Raw genomic sequence first — 17,712 nt, 5'->3', positions numbered from 1 at the left:
AAAAATTAAAAATTGAACTGTCATATGTGATAGTGAAGTAGAACAGCAATTTCACTTCTAGGTATTTGCCTGAAGAAAGAAAAAACACAAATTCAAAAAGGTATATACACACCAATGTTTATTGCAGCATTATGTACAATAGGCAAGTAATGGAAGCAACCTAAGTGTCCACTGATAGATGTATTTATAAAGAAGATCTGGTATATAAATGTAATGAAATATTACTCAGTCATAAAAAAGGGAAATATTACCATTTGCCACAACATGGATGCATCTAAAGGGTATTATGGCTAAGTGAAATAAGTCAAACAGAGAATGATAAATACCATTTGATCTCACTATATGTGGAATCTAAAAAAAATGAAATAAACAAGCATAACAAAATGAAAACAGACTCATAGATACAGAGTACAAACAGGTGGTTGTCAGAGGGGAGAGGGGTGGGAAGGGGTGAAATAGGTGAAGAAGATTAAGAGGTACAAATTTTCAGATATAAAATACATAAGCTACAGGGATGTACTATACAGCATAAGAAATATAGTCAATAGTATTGTAATAACTTTACATGGGGACAGATGGCTAGACTTATTATAGTGATCATAATGTATGCAAATGTCAAATTACTATATAGTACATTTGAAACTAACATAATATTGTACATCAACTATATTTAATAAAAAATACTTTTCAGCATATCTGGGCTTATAGAAAGTAAGGGAAATCTCCAAACTCTCCTCTCAAATCACTCCACAACAAGTTTGGTGTGTTAGTGATTTCATGCTATAGCTAGGATTTGAGCTAAACTGAGACCTGACTTTAGTCATTTGCCTGAAAACAATGAGGGGTGAGGAAAACAATTTGGGAGAAGGACAAGCATTATCTTGTGAGAGGCTGAGTCACATATGGTCTTTGTTGATTCTCTACACAAGGGTTAGTTGTCCTCCTCTGTCAAGAGGGAGATATTATTGATACTTCTACCCATGTGGAGCTTTCAGAGAAATTTAGGTGTTCAAGATTTTCAGGTTTGTTTACCTATTATTCCAGCTAGAAAGTGTCCAATTTTGCAGTTAGATCTGGGACTGATTTTTAGCATAGTCTACAATAGATGAGGATTTTCTTAAATGTTGCCCTTAAAGTCTGTTAGCTTTCACAGTATGTCTTAAGTTGATATTTGGCTTCTCTGAGCCTATTACTTTCTTTATCAAATTCCCAGGGCAGTTAACCAGCTCACTCCACATTTCTTAAAATTACCATCCCTCTGATACGGTTGAAGTGTCCCAGACACCTGATAACCCAACACCTCATCATTAATCATCATCTTTTCACAATCAACCACAGATGAAAGTATCAGTAACTGTGATGCCACTACATACCAAGGGTTATCACTACCACATTTCAGCACAAGTTATCTTAATCTTATATTCCTAGAAAGCAGAGCCTGAGACAAAATTTAAGTGTAATCCAGGGAGCTGGATTGAGAGACATGGAGAGTAAAGCAGGGAAAGCAGGAGAGACAGTACACAGATGAATTGTCAACTGGATAGAGATATGAGAAATGTGTTGTACGATATGGGACTGTCTGAGGGACTACTGGAAATGTGTCTTAGAAACACCCTTCTGAAGAAAGAAAGGGAGATGGATTTATTCATCCATTACTCTCACATTGGTAAAATATTTGTCCCACAAACTATTACCCTTCTCACTTCTAGGTTGTATGTGCATGAGCTCTGAATGAGTTCCATAACAGAGCTGGATGGAACATCAACAGAAAAGATGGAAAAACCTAGAGAAGGAAGCAAGAAACACACTGCACAGACCCAACGAGAACAGCTGCTAGTTTAGAAGCTGGTTTAGAACCTGTACAAAGCCAGTCACCACTGCTGTGGCAGGGATAAAAGAAAGATGAGGCCAAGGAAGAATCTGAAGAGTGTCTGATAATCTCTATGACTCAGCAATTGCACTCTCAGGTATATAATCAACAGAAATGCCTACATATGTGCAACATTATTTATAAAAGCCCCCAAATGGTAACAATCCAAAGCCCATTACCAGTGGATAAATAATGTTCAACACAATAAGGTAGATACAAAATAATACACAGTTGTTCTAATTTAGTTAAAAAATAGGTGAATTTAATCTAAGGTATTAGAGGTCAGCATAGTGGTTACTCTGGGAGATAAAGAATGTATAGAGAATGCTGTTGGTACTGTCCCCAGATCCCCCTCGTCATCCTCATGGATACTGCAAGTGTTGACTGCTACAACTTCCAGTTGTCCCCTGTTACTTTGTCAAATGGGATCATCTTGCCTGGGACCAATGCCCCTCTCCCGAAAACAGACCTCAACTGATAACTGATTGACACAGGGGTGCAAAAGTCTAGTTCCTTTGCCTCAAGATGGGACTAACTGTAATTCAGTTTTTGCTCCAGAGTTCCTTGTTCATAAGATCAAAGCAAGCTCTGTCTAAGACCACATTCTTTAGCTTTTTCCCTATTCTAAACTGTGTCCCCCGCTCCTTTTCTCCTGAGAGCACTCCTCCCCCAATGACAACACCAAAGAATTCCTGTTTCAGGCTCTTATTCTGGAGAACTAAGCTAAGAAAGAGTTGAGCAGTGATGGGATCATGTGAGGGATACATACTCTCTTGTGAGATGTCTCTTGCATCTTTGGTTAAGCCACAAAAAAGGCTTATTGGTTTGACTCACTATTTGAAATGAATATAATATCCTACACATCAATGGCCAGATGATGGATCCTATAAATTGGTAATTTGAAAGGAAGACTTTTTTGAGAGCCCTCATCATAAACAGCTGTCATATCAGTACTTATGGGGGAATCAGATTGACAGCAGTGGCATCCCTGCATCTGGAGGTGGTAAGACATCCTTATCTCCAGAGATAGGGATGCAGGACTGAATATACAAACCTTGTTACTGTTTTAGTTTACTACCCCAAGCCCAAACTCTCTTTAGATTCTTCACCAATTAAATTTCTTTGTCTTCTCAATTCCTCACAAATTTATTGTTTCTTTATCTAAAATGTATAAAAACTGCTTGCTTTAGCCAATCCTTATGTCTCATTTCTATGACACCTCCGTGTGCATGAATTAAATTAACTTTCTTTTTCTTCTGTTAATCTGTCTTGTGTCAACTTTATTATTAGTTCAGCCACAAGAGCTCAAGAGGGGTAAGGGAGATATTTCCCCCTCCCTGACACTGGTAATGTTTTGTTTACTGAGCTGGTGAGAATTACGTGGGGTTGTTAACTTTGTGATAACTCATTGACATGAACATTTATGATATGTGCACTTTTCCGCATTTATGTTATACTTTAATATAAAAATGTTTAATGGAGAGAGAGATTTGGCTAAAGGGAAGGTTACACTGCTGTCCAAATTCTTGAGTTGAGAACTGCCTGCCTCAGAATCATGAATACCTCAAAATATTCCCAAGACTCTCTGTGTATTTGGAAAGTCTGCAAACACTCTGAGCACTCTCTGAGCTACTCATAAAATTCATAGGACTTGAAAGCTACCTACAGGACTCCTACCTCCATTAACATCCTCCAAAATTAGGCATGATAAACTAGATAATGTTTGTCTGGAAAAACCGGGTTACACAGCTTTAACAAAGTCTAAAATCTTAGTGGCTTAACACAATGAAAGTTTATTTCTTAAGCAAAATCTACTGAGGTTTGGGGTAACTGTTCAGAGTGTTGGCCCAGGAATTCTGGCTTCTTCAACCTTGTGGAAATTCTCTCAAGATGTGCTTTTACAATCATCACAGCACTGGAGAAGTTTGCACCAGCAATCCAATGATTCCATCTGGAAGTGATATCGGTCACTTCTGGGCACAATTCACTGGCCAGGACTATCCAAATGCAACTGCCTACCCCTTCCTTCCACATCTACAGAGAATTGAACTGTGGAGCCATGAATTTGACCTTACTTAGCCCTCATTTGTGGAACTAAATTATAACATTACATAAAATATTACATTCTAAGTCATAAAAAATATGCAGAATGAGGTATAAATAAGATTATACTTCATAACTCTGTATTTTATTTAAATATATGTCTCTTCAGGAAAACACCTTCCTTGGACTCATGAAATATATTTTTCTGTTTAACTTTTTAACAGCTGGTCAATTTTCTCTGCAGTTGAACCAGCTATTAGCTTTTTGGAGAGTCAAAATTCTCTTAGTTTTGGTATCAAATTTGTATTGCCTTGTTCCATGGAAGAAATAGAAAAATCCTAGAAATAAAACAAAAGAGACTTATTACCTTATACAAATGATTTCTAGGTTTAACTTTAATTCTTCAAAAATCCAAGTCATTTGTGAGAATAAATATTTTTGGTATTTTCTGTTCCAAATTACAATACTGATGCTATTCTGTGGCAACAAAATAGAGGAAATATGTATATATTCACTTACCATCTTTCTGGAAAGCAGCATCAACTTTGTTGCCAATTCCAGGAAAATCTTCTGCTATCATTTTGGGATAACCTGCATCCATGGATTGTTTATATTCATCATACCTGGTCAAAAAATAATTAGAAGTGTCAGAACTATTTGTTAAATGTGTAGCCTTCACAAAACCATTACAGGAAATTCACCAGCAAGAATGTAAGAAGACCTTTTAATTCCATAGGTCATGTGTAAAAATAGGAGGTGGGACGAAGTGAGGTAGGATGTTGGGTATACTAGATTTATAAGTTCCCTCTGAACTCCAACATCTAATTCTACTTCTCCAGTAGGTGCTATTAATGTCAAATTCAGTGAAAGATAGGTTCCTGTTGGCTGCAGCAGCTCTATGAAGACGAATGCCCTCCTTTTCACATTTTCTTTTTCAAATTCAGGTCCACATTCTCCCTGGATCTCTGGGACAGGAATTGCGTGATGATTATTGGTCAACCGACTTGGAAGCTGGACAAGCTACAGCCATTCCCAGAAAAGGCAGCTAGCCAAGGCACTATGAGACTCATTTTTATATGATTCAATTTAGTAAATTCTCTCTATGTAGAAAGAATAGATACCCTACCATTTTCTGTACCCAGTCTTTACCTCCAGCATTTGTTAGCAACAAAGAAGTACGTTTTCCCAGTATCTTCCTCAGAAACAGCAGCATCGATGTTCTTCACAGTCCTAGGGAAACCAAAGGATCTGTAGATGTACTTGGGGTATCCGTATAACACATCTTGCCCCTTAACAGCCCAGTACTTATTACCTGCCAATCAAGAACAGGGATGAAAACACATGACCCAGGGCACCAGTAGACAGTAAGTGGATTTCCAGCTAAATGCTTAGTCTCATGTGCTAGAGGAGTATCCTGACTGCACATTAGAATCATCTAGGAAGATTTATTTTTTTTTAAATACTGATGCTGGTATCCTACCCCAGACCAATTAAATCAGTATTTTTTTTAAATTTCCTAGACGATTCTAACCTGTAGCAAGCTTTGAGAATGACTGGTTTGTGGCGTTGGGGGCTTCCTTCCAAAGCCAGATGTTCAAATGACTACAGAGTTCATCATGCCACCTCAGTGATAGAAACCTCACTTCTCCAGGTAGCCCGTGGGTTGTGGAAGTTCACACCAAGGGTATCCTAAAAGCCAGAGTGTTGTAATGACTCACAATCTGTAATGACTTGCAACCCTGGGTAGAAATCATTGCACCTGACTACAGTTCCAAATACTTGAATTTAGGCTGTGTCCAGATTCTGCATATTTACACTTAGTAAACTCCATGTCGTATAAAACCAGTCTTATGTCTTGTAGCCAGGCTTGTACTTTTTGCTCAAGTATCCTTATTTATCCCTCAGGAATAACCAGTTTGAAACTTTGTGTATCTAAAATCCCATTTAATTTCATTATATAAGGGCTAGAAAGCCCGTTTCAAAGTTTTTTGCCAATCTGAACTGTATTGAGTTCTTTGCCTTGAGTGTGTGACTGGGTCAAGTGTCTTAATGTTTGTCTGCACTATGCCAAACATACATTTGGGGAAATACTGGTGTTTGTCATAGTGTCTTCAAAGTCAGGAGCTGATCATTGGAGCACGTTTCATTCTGATAGAATCAAAGAAGTTTACCCCATTCTATTCATGATAGTTCAGGACTTCTCACACTTTAATGTACATACGAATCGCCTGGGAATCTTGTTAAAATTCGAGAAGGTCTGGAATAGGATCTGACAATATGGATGAACTTTGTCAGTATTATGGTAAGTGAGATTCTGAATTCCTAACAGACCCTGGGACAGTGTCAGTGATGCTGGTCTGAAGACCATACTCTGACATCAAGGATGCAGCACCCCCATCTGGCTGCCCTGTGGGGCCTCCTCTCTCAGGAGAGTTATTAGTATAAAATAGGCTCTAGGAAACCACCAAACTCAAATGTTTCTGTTCCATCTTCTCAGTTTTACTCCTGAGCACCCCAAGAATGTGGAGAGGGTTTAAAATACATAAACAGTTTGCACAGAAAACACCTCCATAAGTCCACATTCACAAACAGGCCATAAAATATGTATCTCCAGTCATATGCTTTTCACTTAAATTTATTCAGACATGCACCATGCAATTCTTAACTAAAGTGATAGACTCCCATTGATTTGCTAGATTTTCCAAAGTCCATGGAAATAAAGTAGCTAGTAGTCTCATATATCAGCCCAAAAGCAGAAGAAACTTTAATTCATAAAAACTGAAAGATAATTGGAAACATTACCTTTGAAAAACCGAACTTCATCTCTATTGGCAACCTCATAAGCAGCCTGAAGTCCATTTGGCAGATGGGGCCAGAAAACAGAAATGAAATTGAGCTCAGCTTCTGGGTAGAAGGGATTTGTGCGCATGTAGAACCTGATTTGAAAGAAGGAAAAAAGTTTTTATCTAATCCATAGCAAGCTCTGGCTGTCATTCAAGTCCTTCTATTGCTGGCGCTAGTAGTGTGCTCATAAATGTTTAACATCTGGCTCTCCACGATGAGGGTGGGGAGGAGTCCTGGTTTGTAGCATTTGCTTATTTTCATGGTGGAAATATTACAACCACTGCAAATCAAGAGATTTGCGGTGGTGCACCACTGTATAGTGTTTCCACTATATGGATACATTAGGCATAAACCGCCTCAGAAACATAAATAAATAGTAAAATGCAGCAAAATAATTACAAAGGGATGAATTCTGATTACTTTTATTACCTTTAGTTTAAATACAATTGTAAGTTGTATAATTTAACTTTAAAGTTAATAATTTAACTTTTAATAATGCTGTTTAACAACCAGCTTACAAAATTCTCAAAATGTAACAATCAGCTTTGGCAAGCACACCAGGGCCTAGAACACAGCACTAACATCCTACATTTAGTGCACACTTTACCTACATCATGCCCTATCTCACAAATACCCTACAAGAGAACATTGCTCTCATCTCACAGATTAGCAATTGAGGTCAGGGAGGCGAAGGGAGGTGTCCAAGGCCATGCAACTGATAAGAGGCAAAGGTTAACTTTAAACTCAGATCTAGCAGCCACTCCATTTGTCTTCCTTTGGTTGGTGGTTTACAAAGTTGACTGGGGTAACGACAAAGCATAGACTGTCACATGGGCTGACAGAAGAGTTTTCCCGATTCCAGGCCACAGCGAAGACTCTGGCCTTGGAAGTCAAATCTGACTTCTCGATCTAGTCCTGCCTCTGCCTGGCTGTGAGACCTTGGGCAAGTCAGTTACTATTACTGTTTCTAGACTTAACCTTCTGTGGCTTCATGACCTGGTGACATTTAAATGATCTCAGTGTCCTTTCAGTTCTTGCAAATCCTAGACTTGGTCCTGTTCTTTGGAGTCATCCTTCAAATACTTGCTTTGACAAGCACGTCCTGCTATATTGAGAGCTTTCCTTTAAAACCAAGTCTTTCCTAGCACTCCCCACACTCTGTATGGTTTATATCCATCCTTATCTTTTATACTCAGAAATAGTAAAGCACAGGATGGGAAACATTAGGAGCCGATACACTGCCTTCTGTGGTAGATATGACCACAAAGTGGTAAAACAGCTCCAGTGACACTCCAAGAAGAGAGGTGAGGAGAAGCGAGCCTTTTAGAGCATCCCTACTTTGTATGTGCGGCAGACTGTATTATTCAGAAAATGACTATATTATTATTTTGCCTCGTCCTTTAGGAATCAGAACTGTATGCAGAGCAGGCCTATTCCTTGTGTGTGAGGGGACCTTAGCCTTCCTGAGGCCACACACTGCTGAGGGAGTTCTAGGACCCTCCTCTGAGGAGGGAAGCACATTGTGACTGCCCATATCCCCTGGCCCCCAACAGACAGGGTCCTCATGAACTCTTGGGGATTCTCCCTGCAATGGCTCTTATCTTTCTTTGCCCCCTCCCAGGGTAAGGGGGTGGGGACAGAGTCCTATTATGACCACAGGCTTTGGAAGGGCTGTCTTTTCCAGGATGATACTTAAAAGGGGTCTATAGAATCCTTCTCAGCATGATGATGCTATGAAAAGGACTGATTTCTCCTAATAAAATACTGACACACTTATCATCCTAAAGAGTGACAAAAATGAGAAGAGGCCTGGAGTAGCGGTCAGAAGACCAATTACTGCTTTGTTGCCAAGGAACTCTGTGCCCTGAAGGATCTCTTTCCTTCTCTCTGCTTTACTTTACTGATCTGTAAAATGGAATTATATTTACTGATTTTCTACTTCAGTGGTAATTTTTGTGAGAATCAAATGACAGAATACATGCTGGGGAAAAGGTTGTTATAGTTCATTATGTTGTGCAAGAGCAAGCAATTGTTTACACTCAACTATAATTATAATAATGTATGTAAACAAATGTAAGATAAACAAAGTGTGAAGCATAGTAGTGGCCCATATGTACCCATAGCAGTGAGTCCTGTTATTACACATACAAAACACAAAGAAGAACTGATGTCTTACCTGTCTTTAAAGAACATCGCTTCTCCCCGGATTGTAGTTACAGCATCAAATGTTAGCTTACTATCACACACTTGTGGGGTTTGCGGGCCAATTGGCTGAGTGGGATTTTGGGAAGGTCCTAAAGGAACAAGAGATCTGGAGTTAGTTCCACCTGGCTTTGGAAAACTACATAACCAATGAAAGCTTCTTAAAGGATAAAGCCAATGGCTGTTCTAATGACCCCTTGTCTATAATGTTTTCCTTTATACTCACCATAGATGGCCTGGATCCCACTGATGTCATCCTGAGATAGCTGAACATCACCACTGAAGATGTAGTTGGGGTACATCAAAGCCCCAATGTCAGTAGAATGAGCAAGTCCAAGGGAATGGCCCAATTCATGAGCTGCCACACGATACAAGTTATAATCTAAAAGGGATAATAAACCCATTTGCAATTATTTGAAATGTTTTCAGTTTTGAGACATTTAATTAAGAAGTAATCTATAACTCTAAAGGATTAATGTTCTTATTTTCTCAATAGCTTTTTGAAATGTATAAAAAAAATTTCTGAAGGTAAGAAGAATGCATTTATTAATAGTGAAGAGACCAGTTAAAGCCTAAATTCTATGATTACAATTAAAAAGTAAATTCAGCCAACCAAGAGTCTAGCACAGATTAGTCAGTCTTGTCAGTGGTTAGATGACACATATTATTTCACAGAGAAGAAATAGTTTTCTATTAACACAATTTTTTTTCCTATTTACAGATTGATACATGCTTAAGGCTGGAAATTTTGGAAAATATGTACAGCCTCTCTTCCCCTGATTTCCACATATCTTACTAACATTATTACACTTTGGTGTGTTCTTCCAATAAAAATGATTCTATGTAGATGCCCACAAGGAAAACATTAAGATTTTCAACATTTACTTACCAGAAATTTCAGAGTAGCCTATTTGTAGCCAATAAGATGTTCTTACTAACATAAATAATTCTTCTCTTACATTTTCTAAATGCACCATTAATTTTCTAAGTGGTTGCAGAAAAATGCATACTTCTATTAATGCATTCTTTCAGTTAAGTCAACCAATATTACAATGAACCAAGAAGGTGGGTGGGGGGAGAAGGGTTGAGAGAGGCAAGATGAGCTGACTTACCTCTAAAATTGTTGGTCCACCTTTCATCTTCATCAAAATGGACATCCCCTCCGATACGTGGGCCTGGTTGAAAAGCATGAGCGAGGTTTCCACCCGGTCCATCAAAGGGAGAATTGTCACGATGATCTGCAAGAAACAAAATTCAATAAAAGTTCCTCTTGGTTCTTATTTAGGCTAACCCAGGAGAGTAAGAATTAGCTTTGCTAGGAGGCCAACAGATTTGCAGCAAATGCAGTATAGTTTTCATTCTTAAGTCCATAAAATCAACACTCTCCTCAAACAAGGAAATCTAGTTGCAAAGCTGAAGAGATTCAAAGGCAGGGGGAAGTTAAGGTGAGAATACTTTCATGCTACCAGAAGAGCTTACCTCCCCTGACAAAGGATATCATTATGTCTGCTTGACCCTCAGAGACCTTGGTGAAGGTCAAGGGTGAGACACTGTTCCAGAGTTGAAAGGCTTTCTCAATGGCATGGTCCACATCTGCTCTTGACAGATCTGGTGTGTAGTTTTCAATCCTTCAAATGAAATAAAATACAGACACATCAGATTTCATTTCTGATGGCTCTGATGGGAAATAGCATTCCCACTCTGGTGCTCAGTCTAATTACCTGTAGGTCAGGTGTGTGTCCTCCCACCGCGGGTTCCCCTGAGTGAGAACAAACTGAACCATGTCAGGCACCCCACATCTGGGCTGCTTCATCACATTCAGGGTTTCAGCATCTGGTTTCCCCGTCACCTTCAGCCCAAAGAATTTTTGCATTTGCTTTAGTTTTTCAACTACTGGGTCACTGTTTCTCTGTCTTTCAACTTGCTTCCCATCACTCTTCAGGTTGTAGTAGTTTTCCAGGTATTTCTGATGAAAGATAAAATTATTGAAACACTGGATGGGAAATCTTTCTAATTCTAAATATTGACAGTATAAAGTTATAGCTGAAACACAGAACTACTTTTAAAGATTGTGTTTAGATTGCATGGTCCTTATTATCCTTATTATTGGTGGAAACTGTAATTTTGGAGTAGAAATTTCCCTATCATTAGTTATTATGAAGTCAGAATTATAATTTGTAGAGACAAATTTGCATATTGTTCTTTTAGTTCCCTATCACTTCTAACTGGAAAAGGAGAGTCTATGCATGGCTAGATACATTTTTGGGGATAGTGCCCTTTCTGACAAAAATTTCTCTTTGTAGGGAATCCATCCTTAAATAAACTCTATTATACTGCTGTTACTCTGTTATACTGTGGAAAAATGCAAATAAAGGCTTTTGCATTTTGGGCGTGTGAAATTCAGCATTTACCTGCACTGTCTCCACATCTTGCTCTTGCGTTTCTGAAGTCGCTGCTGGGAAGCTGTGAGACCCCATGCCCCAGAGAAGTAGCAGCAGCAGCAGAGGCAGTCTGGGCATGCTGGCTTCTGTCTTCCTTCTCAGCTTAAGGAATCTGATGGTCCCACCTCTCTGCTGCTCCAGTCTCAACTAGGAAGCTCCTTCTATATATATATATATATAGGGTTCTGGCACTTCCAGGAAGCCGGAGGCTGTCTGACTCACATTTCATAACATCCTCTTGATTAGCAGTGAATAACCTGAGCAATCATCACAAACAGTGACTCCAAGCAGATTATTTGGGTTTGTTTGGTGTTGCAATCTTATGATTAACATCAAACAGGACATGGGCAAAGGAGACACTTCCAACATGTAAACAGTTGTTTTCTTCAATTCATTTCTATCCTGTTTGAGAAAGACCTTATTATATCTGGAGATCACAGAGTACTCCACAGACTTTTTAAAAAGTAGACTTTGGTACTTGATCCTGCTGGTCGTAAAGTGCTCTGGGTTATATACACAACTTTCTCCCCGAGCAGAGGACAGAATTGCTGACATGTATGCCCTAAGGCTGTTCAGCACCTGTACTGACAGGCATTCATTTGGGGGTGGCTCTCCCAGGTTCAATGGGGTTCCCTTCTACTTTTGCTAAGCTGCCTTGTACACTATTTTCTTAGCACCATAGTTTCCCTTAATCTTCATTCAGGCCCAAGATTTGAGAACCTTGGCTTAGAAGGTCCCCGTCCACAGGTGGGGTATGAGGTAACTCCCCACCCTGTTTAGACACTGCCCAGCGGCATCATGGGACAAATAGGATCCTTCTCTGAAACCTGTCAGAATGTAGCAGGTGAGCCAGGGGCTAGCAAAAGACCAAGTATGAGTCTGAGGTCTTATTTTTAATCATCCTCATTCCCCTCAATGTGAGCACATCTCTGCTCCCTGGGGCTAGGCAGCAATTATTTATTCTTTCATGTATACATTCATTCATGTATTTATGCATTCATCTATTTCAAAGATCTTATTTAGCATCTTCTGTGCACCAGTTATGATGGAATGGGGTTAATTAATAAAGAAACATCTTATGGGACACCTTAAGATGGCTTTAACAGAAGTCTGTATGAAGTTGCACAGATCAGTTTTACCAGAAAGTACTGGGATAGGAGAGACTCTGGACCTGGTCTAGCCCTAGTTTTCTGACCTTCATTAATCCTTCTACCTCTGTCATGATTTTTGCAAAATCTTAGTGCCACCTCTAATATCATTTTTGTATTTTTCTTTAAATTTACTCTAAAAGTTTTGCCTCATTATAGGCTATCATATCCATAAAATCATAGCTTAGTGGGTTATTATTTTTGTCTGCCTATTAAAATAAATACATGGCTATGTAATGAAAAATGTATATTCATTCTTCAGGATCCACATTAAAGTGTCTTGGGGCCACCAGTGGTATCTGTTCCACTCTTGGTAAGGCAAGCTGGTCTAAATCTGTAGCTTCCTTTACCCACGCCCCACCCTCCTTCCTTGAAAGAGTTTAAATGCGACATAAAGTTGAGAAACACTTGCCTGTGTTCTTCCACATTAGCACCTGATGGTGTCACCCACCTTCCCCATCATGTCAGGTTTGCTTTCTCAGGACTTTTCTCACGTTACCAATTTCTGTTTTCCTCGCCACACTAAGAAACGCATCTTATGAATAAATCTTGCTTCAGTAGTTGTTGAATTGTTGTGAAAGAGCTTATTTCCTCCCTAATCATTTAACCACAAGTTCCTCATCTGAGTGGAGTAACATGTGAGTTCATGGCAGTGAGAGGAATTGGAAGAAGCTCTCATGAAGATGAAACCTTCTCCTTCTCACAGGCATTAGATGGAGGGTGGGGACCAAAGAACACTGGCAACTAAAGACACTCCAGCACAGGCAAGGAATATACTGAAAAGAGCTCTTTACATTAGAGGTTGAACACAGATTGTGTATTCAAAATCAAGGGGTGGTAGACACACCTTGACTGTTAAGGAATCTGGTCAGTGTGAAGTTGCCCCCAACTCCATTGGGGTCTGGGAAACAAGGGTCACTAGGTTAATGCAAGAGAACAGCATTGTGACCATCTGGGATGGGGCCAGAAATTACATAAGCATCACCCTGGAAGAGTCTCATAAACTGTTCAGTCTGGCAAGAGTGTATATCTTATGGTCTAGAAGTTTTCAAACCTTGTAAACTACTGTATCCTTTAAACAAAATCTTTTTTGGAAGACCAATTTGTAAACCAGATGATAGGAGAAGTGCTCTAATGAAGGGGGAAATGGGCTGCGAGACCCATCTACATCACTCCCAGTTTGCCCCCATCCCCCTTTCTTTAACAAAGTCCCCAATTTCTAGGGAACAATGAGGGTTCAGTGCAGTGAATCTCAAAAACCATGGATCTAGTCCAAGACCCTGATTTTCCAATTGAAACTAAAGGACAGAGTAGTTGCCTACAGGTCTGGGGTCACACCTCTGCAGGGATGGGAGGACAAGGGTGGGGAAAAAGAGAAGACAGAGCCTGGACAAATACCTTTTTCTCCTGGTCTGAGTCCAGAGCTCTCGACTTAAATGCTCTGTTTTGTTACAACTTCAGATATGCTGACATGGATTGGAAACTGGATATCTAAAATAGCTTTTTGTTAAATTTCTTCCTAAAATAACAATGAATTTTAAGTTAAGTTTTGTTTAAAGCCTCAAAGATTCACATGGTCCTAAATCTTGAAATTTCCAGTTAGGTATTTATACCAGAACACGTAACTCCCAGGCTTGTGCTTGTGAGTGATCTATTTGAGAGTGAAAAAGAAAACACAAAAATCTAGAACAAAAAGCTGGTGATTAAATCCTACCAAAATCCTAGCAATGCTTGCACTGAGCATAGTTTCCAAGAAACTCAAAACATGTTAAAATTGTATTGCTCTTCACATCTGAATGTTTTTTTCTCTGGGAGCTTCTTCCTCCCCCATAATCCCCTTTTGGATGTAATTTTGTGGAAATTATCCTGCTACCCTTTTTCCTCTGGGAGAATGATAGGTTTAAGAGGGCTCTCAGAAGTATGGCTGTGTCAACTGACTCCTATTTCCAAACAGGCAAATTATTTCCACGCTGGCTGCTCTGTGGAAAGACTCAAATGTGTTTGTATTTTTCCATATTAAATTCATTCTTGGAATTTCAATTTTGCTTCATATTTTTTATGCTTGGAAATTCAGCCCTTTTTTAACTTTTTATTTTATGTTGGAATATAGTTGATTAACAGTGTTGTGTTAGTTTCAGGTGTACAGCAAAGTGATTCAGTTTTTAATTTTATAATTCAATTTGAGTGTCAGATATGTTTTCTTTTTTCTTTCTTTTCTTTTTACTTTTTTTCTTTTTTTCTTTTTGGTCCTACAAGTCTTGAAATGGCCTTTAGCCAGAAACTTTAAATATTTAATGCTGTTTTGTTTTGGGAGTAACATGAGGGAAAGATTTATCCAACCCAAAATATTTTCCCTACATATGGCCACATGGTGGCTTTTTGGATAACCACTGTATGCCAGACGCTTAACAGACACTTTGCGCCTTTGACTACCTCAGTCCTCGTGGTTACCCTCCAGGTAGAAATGATTGACACATCAGCCCTAAGTCACTTACTAACACGTGTCTGTGGAACTCCAGTCCACCTCCTAGCAGTCTTCATGGTGCTCTTGTCAAGAGACATGACACACACACTCTGGATATAGAAACTTTGCCTCCCTAACAGAGAGATAATGTTGTGAGACGCTAGGCTGTCTAATGTCATGTCATGTCTACAATAATGTCTCTATGCCACCACCCTGCCCCTCAGAGCTGAAAGAATCTTCCTCTTAATGCTACCACTCAATAACCTTTACTTCTTTACCAAAATTAATAAAATTGTAGCTTATAGTTACTACCTCAGCATAGTAGGTATTTACAAATGATTGTTGAACTAATAAATGAACTAATGAACTAATAAATAAATGAATGAATAAATAGATACTAAATGACACAAATAAAAGGGCATTTCTTGGAAGGCTCAATTGTCTGCAAAAAGTCTCATACCCATGGTTAGATTTTTTATTTATTTCATTCTCCTAAGATTAAAATTATTTAAAATATCATAGGCAAAATCTGGACATATCCATTGAGTGGAGATTTTGAAGGAAATGCTGCACATTTAGTTTTGGCTATTTGCACGTCATGCTATAGGCATTTATTCACCGATTATTTTGAGCATTTTAATTTGTTTGCCAATAATACTTCTCCATCTAAATATTTTATTAAACAGTCTGGAAAATGCTCATCAGGAACACATACTTGAGAGTAGCCTACAGACTTTTGCAGCTGTAGCACTCCTCTAAGGAAGTTCAAACCAAGTGTCCTGCAGGGGATAAGTGCTGCTTGTACCATGGCTCAGCCCAGACACGTTGGAACCATTCTCTCCCAGCACTCAAGTCTGTGATATGGATTTAGGATGTGTGAGGAAGCTCAGGACACCTCTATGAGATTTTGATGATGAGACAATGCCCAGACCATGACTTGCTTGCTTGTTTAGGAGTCTCTGATGTATACACCTTTGTTGCCTTCAGAACTTTTTTCTATTATTATTTTTCTTTTGAAAAAGTAAAATGTTCACTAAGCTCACTAGCTTTTTATCCAGTTCTTTTTAATTCTCAACTACTCATGCCCCAATTATAATTTATTGCAATGACAGCTGGTTTTCTGAGTCAGTCAACACTTATAAGTGCTGAGCAAAAGAAATAGCATTTAACATTTAGTGAGCCCTCAATGACTTTAACATACATGACTATTTTATCTTCACAATAATCCTGTGTAATAGTTAGGGCAGATACTATTATTTCTACTTCATAGATTAAGAAACTGTGGCAACTTTCTAAGATTAAGTCTCTAATTCAGGGTGTCCCACTAGCAAGTGGTAGAGATAGAATCTTTGTGGGGTTTTTTGTTGTTGTTCTTGTTGAAGTATACTTGATTTACCATTTTGTGTTAGTTTCTGGTGTACAGCAAAGTGATTCAGTTATACACATATATATGTATATTCTTTTTCATATACTTTTCCATTATAGGTTATTATAAGATATTGAATATAGTTCCCTGTGCTATACAATAGGTTTGTGTATAATGTGATGGTGTGTTATAACTTCATTTATTTACATGTGGCTGTCCAGTTTTCCCAGCACCACTTACTGAAGAGACTGTCTTTTCTTCATTGTATATTCTTGCCTCCTTTGTTGAAGATTAATTGACCATAGGTGTGGGGGTTTATTTCTGGGCTCTCTATTCTGTTCCATCGATCCATATGTTTGTTTTTGTGCCAATACCAAGCTGTTTTAATAACTGTAGCTTTGTAGTATTGTCTGAAATCTGGGAAGGTTATGCTTCCAGTTTTGCTCTTTTTCCTCAGGATTGCTTTGGTAATTCTGGAGGTAGAATCTTGAAATTAGATCTTTGGTTACAAAATCAGGCGACTCAGCTCTTAATACAAAACAATATACCATGTAGACATCTTTATATACTTCACTTTGGGATGCATTTTTTAGTTCTAGTAGAAAATTTTTGTTGAAACAGCCAATGAGACACCACAGTCCATTTTTGCTTAAGCTGACATCTCCCCTTTGTGAGTTCAGTCCTTCTCTCTTCCACAAGCATGTTTCCTTTGGTACAGATCTTTTTCCTCATCCTGTGAACAAGTGTGCGCTGAAATAGATTGATGACCACAGTGATAAGTATTTTTCAACCTGCTACTCTTCTTTTTACCATCAATCTTATGACTAAGCTTAACCTTGACTTTCACCCCTTCCACTGAACTCTCAATGGTTACTACTAACTCCCATCACCAAGTCAAATGGCTTTTTCTCAGTTCACATTCTCATTGACCCTTTCTGGTATTTGATGCTCAGTCTTGGAAATTCTTCTTTTCCTGGCTTGGGAGTTTCTGCACTTTGCTTTTTCTCCTTATACCTTTCTGATTATTTTTTCTCCTTTGCTGGCATCTCTTCCTTTTCCCTCCTCCTGAATCAAGCCATTCACTAAGGTCCCACTCTGAGTTCTCATCTTTAATCTCTGGCCACTTTTTTTTGCCAGGACAGTTTCATCTACTTCTATGACTTCAGCCAACATCCTCATCCACCCTAAATTCTGGCCCCAATTTTTTCTTGAACTCCTATCTCAGTTTCAACTGCCACCAGGGCATCTACATTTGGACCTATCTGGTATCATTTTCTTTTAACTAGTACTCCTATTCCTCACTTTCCTACTTCTTATCTAGTGCAGAGCTTCCT

General features: G+C 38.7%; 1 protein-coding gene across 1 annotated transcript; it reads right to left on the bottom strand.

Annotated features, from left to right (window-relative positions):
• Window positions 1-4,141: 4,141 nt before the first annotated feature.
• On the bottom strand, window positions 4,142-11,524 carry LOC133099152 (interstitial collagenase). The gene is made up of 10 exons (XM_061202634.1): window positions 11,371-11,524; window positions 10,681-10,925; window positions 10,439-10,587; window positions 10,072-10,197; window positions 9,186-9,341; window positions 8,934-9,051; window positions 6,716-6,849; window positions 5,063-5,225; window positions 4,433-4,536; window positions 4,142-4,251 (listed from the first exon to the last, which is right to left on the bottom strand). Exons 1-10 carry the CDS (start codon window positions 11,476-11,478, stop codon window positions 4,142-4,144), a joined length of 1,413 nt encoding a protein of 470 aa, XP_061058617.1. The 5' UTR covers window positions 11,479-11,524.
• Window positions 11,525-17,712: the final 6,188 nt, after the last annotated feature.

This window comes from Eubalaena glacialis, chromosome 10 (assembly GCF_028564815.1).
Source record: "Eubalaena glacialis isolate mEubGla1 chromosome 10, mEubGla1.1.hap2.+ XY, whole genome shotgun sequence".
NCBI classification, from domain to species: Eukaryota; Metazoa; Chordata; class Mammalia; order Artiodactyla; family Balaenidae; genus Eubalaena; species Eubalaena glacialis.
The sequence above is the reverse complement of the archived record's forward strand: the minus strand, read 5'-3'. Positions and strand labels throughout refer to the sequence as shown.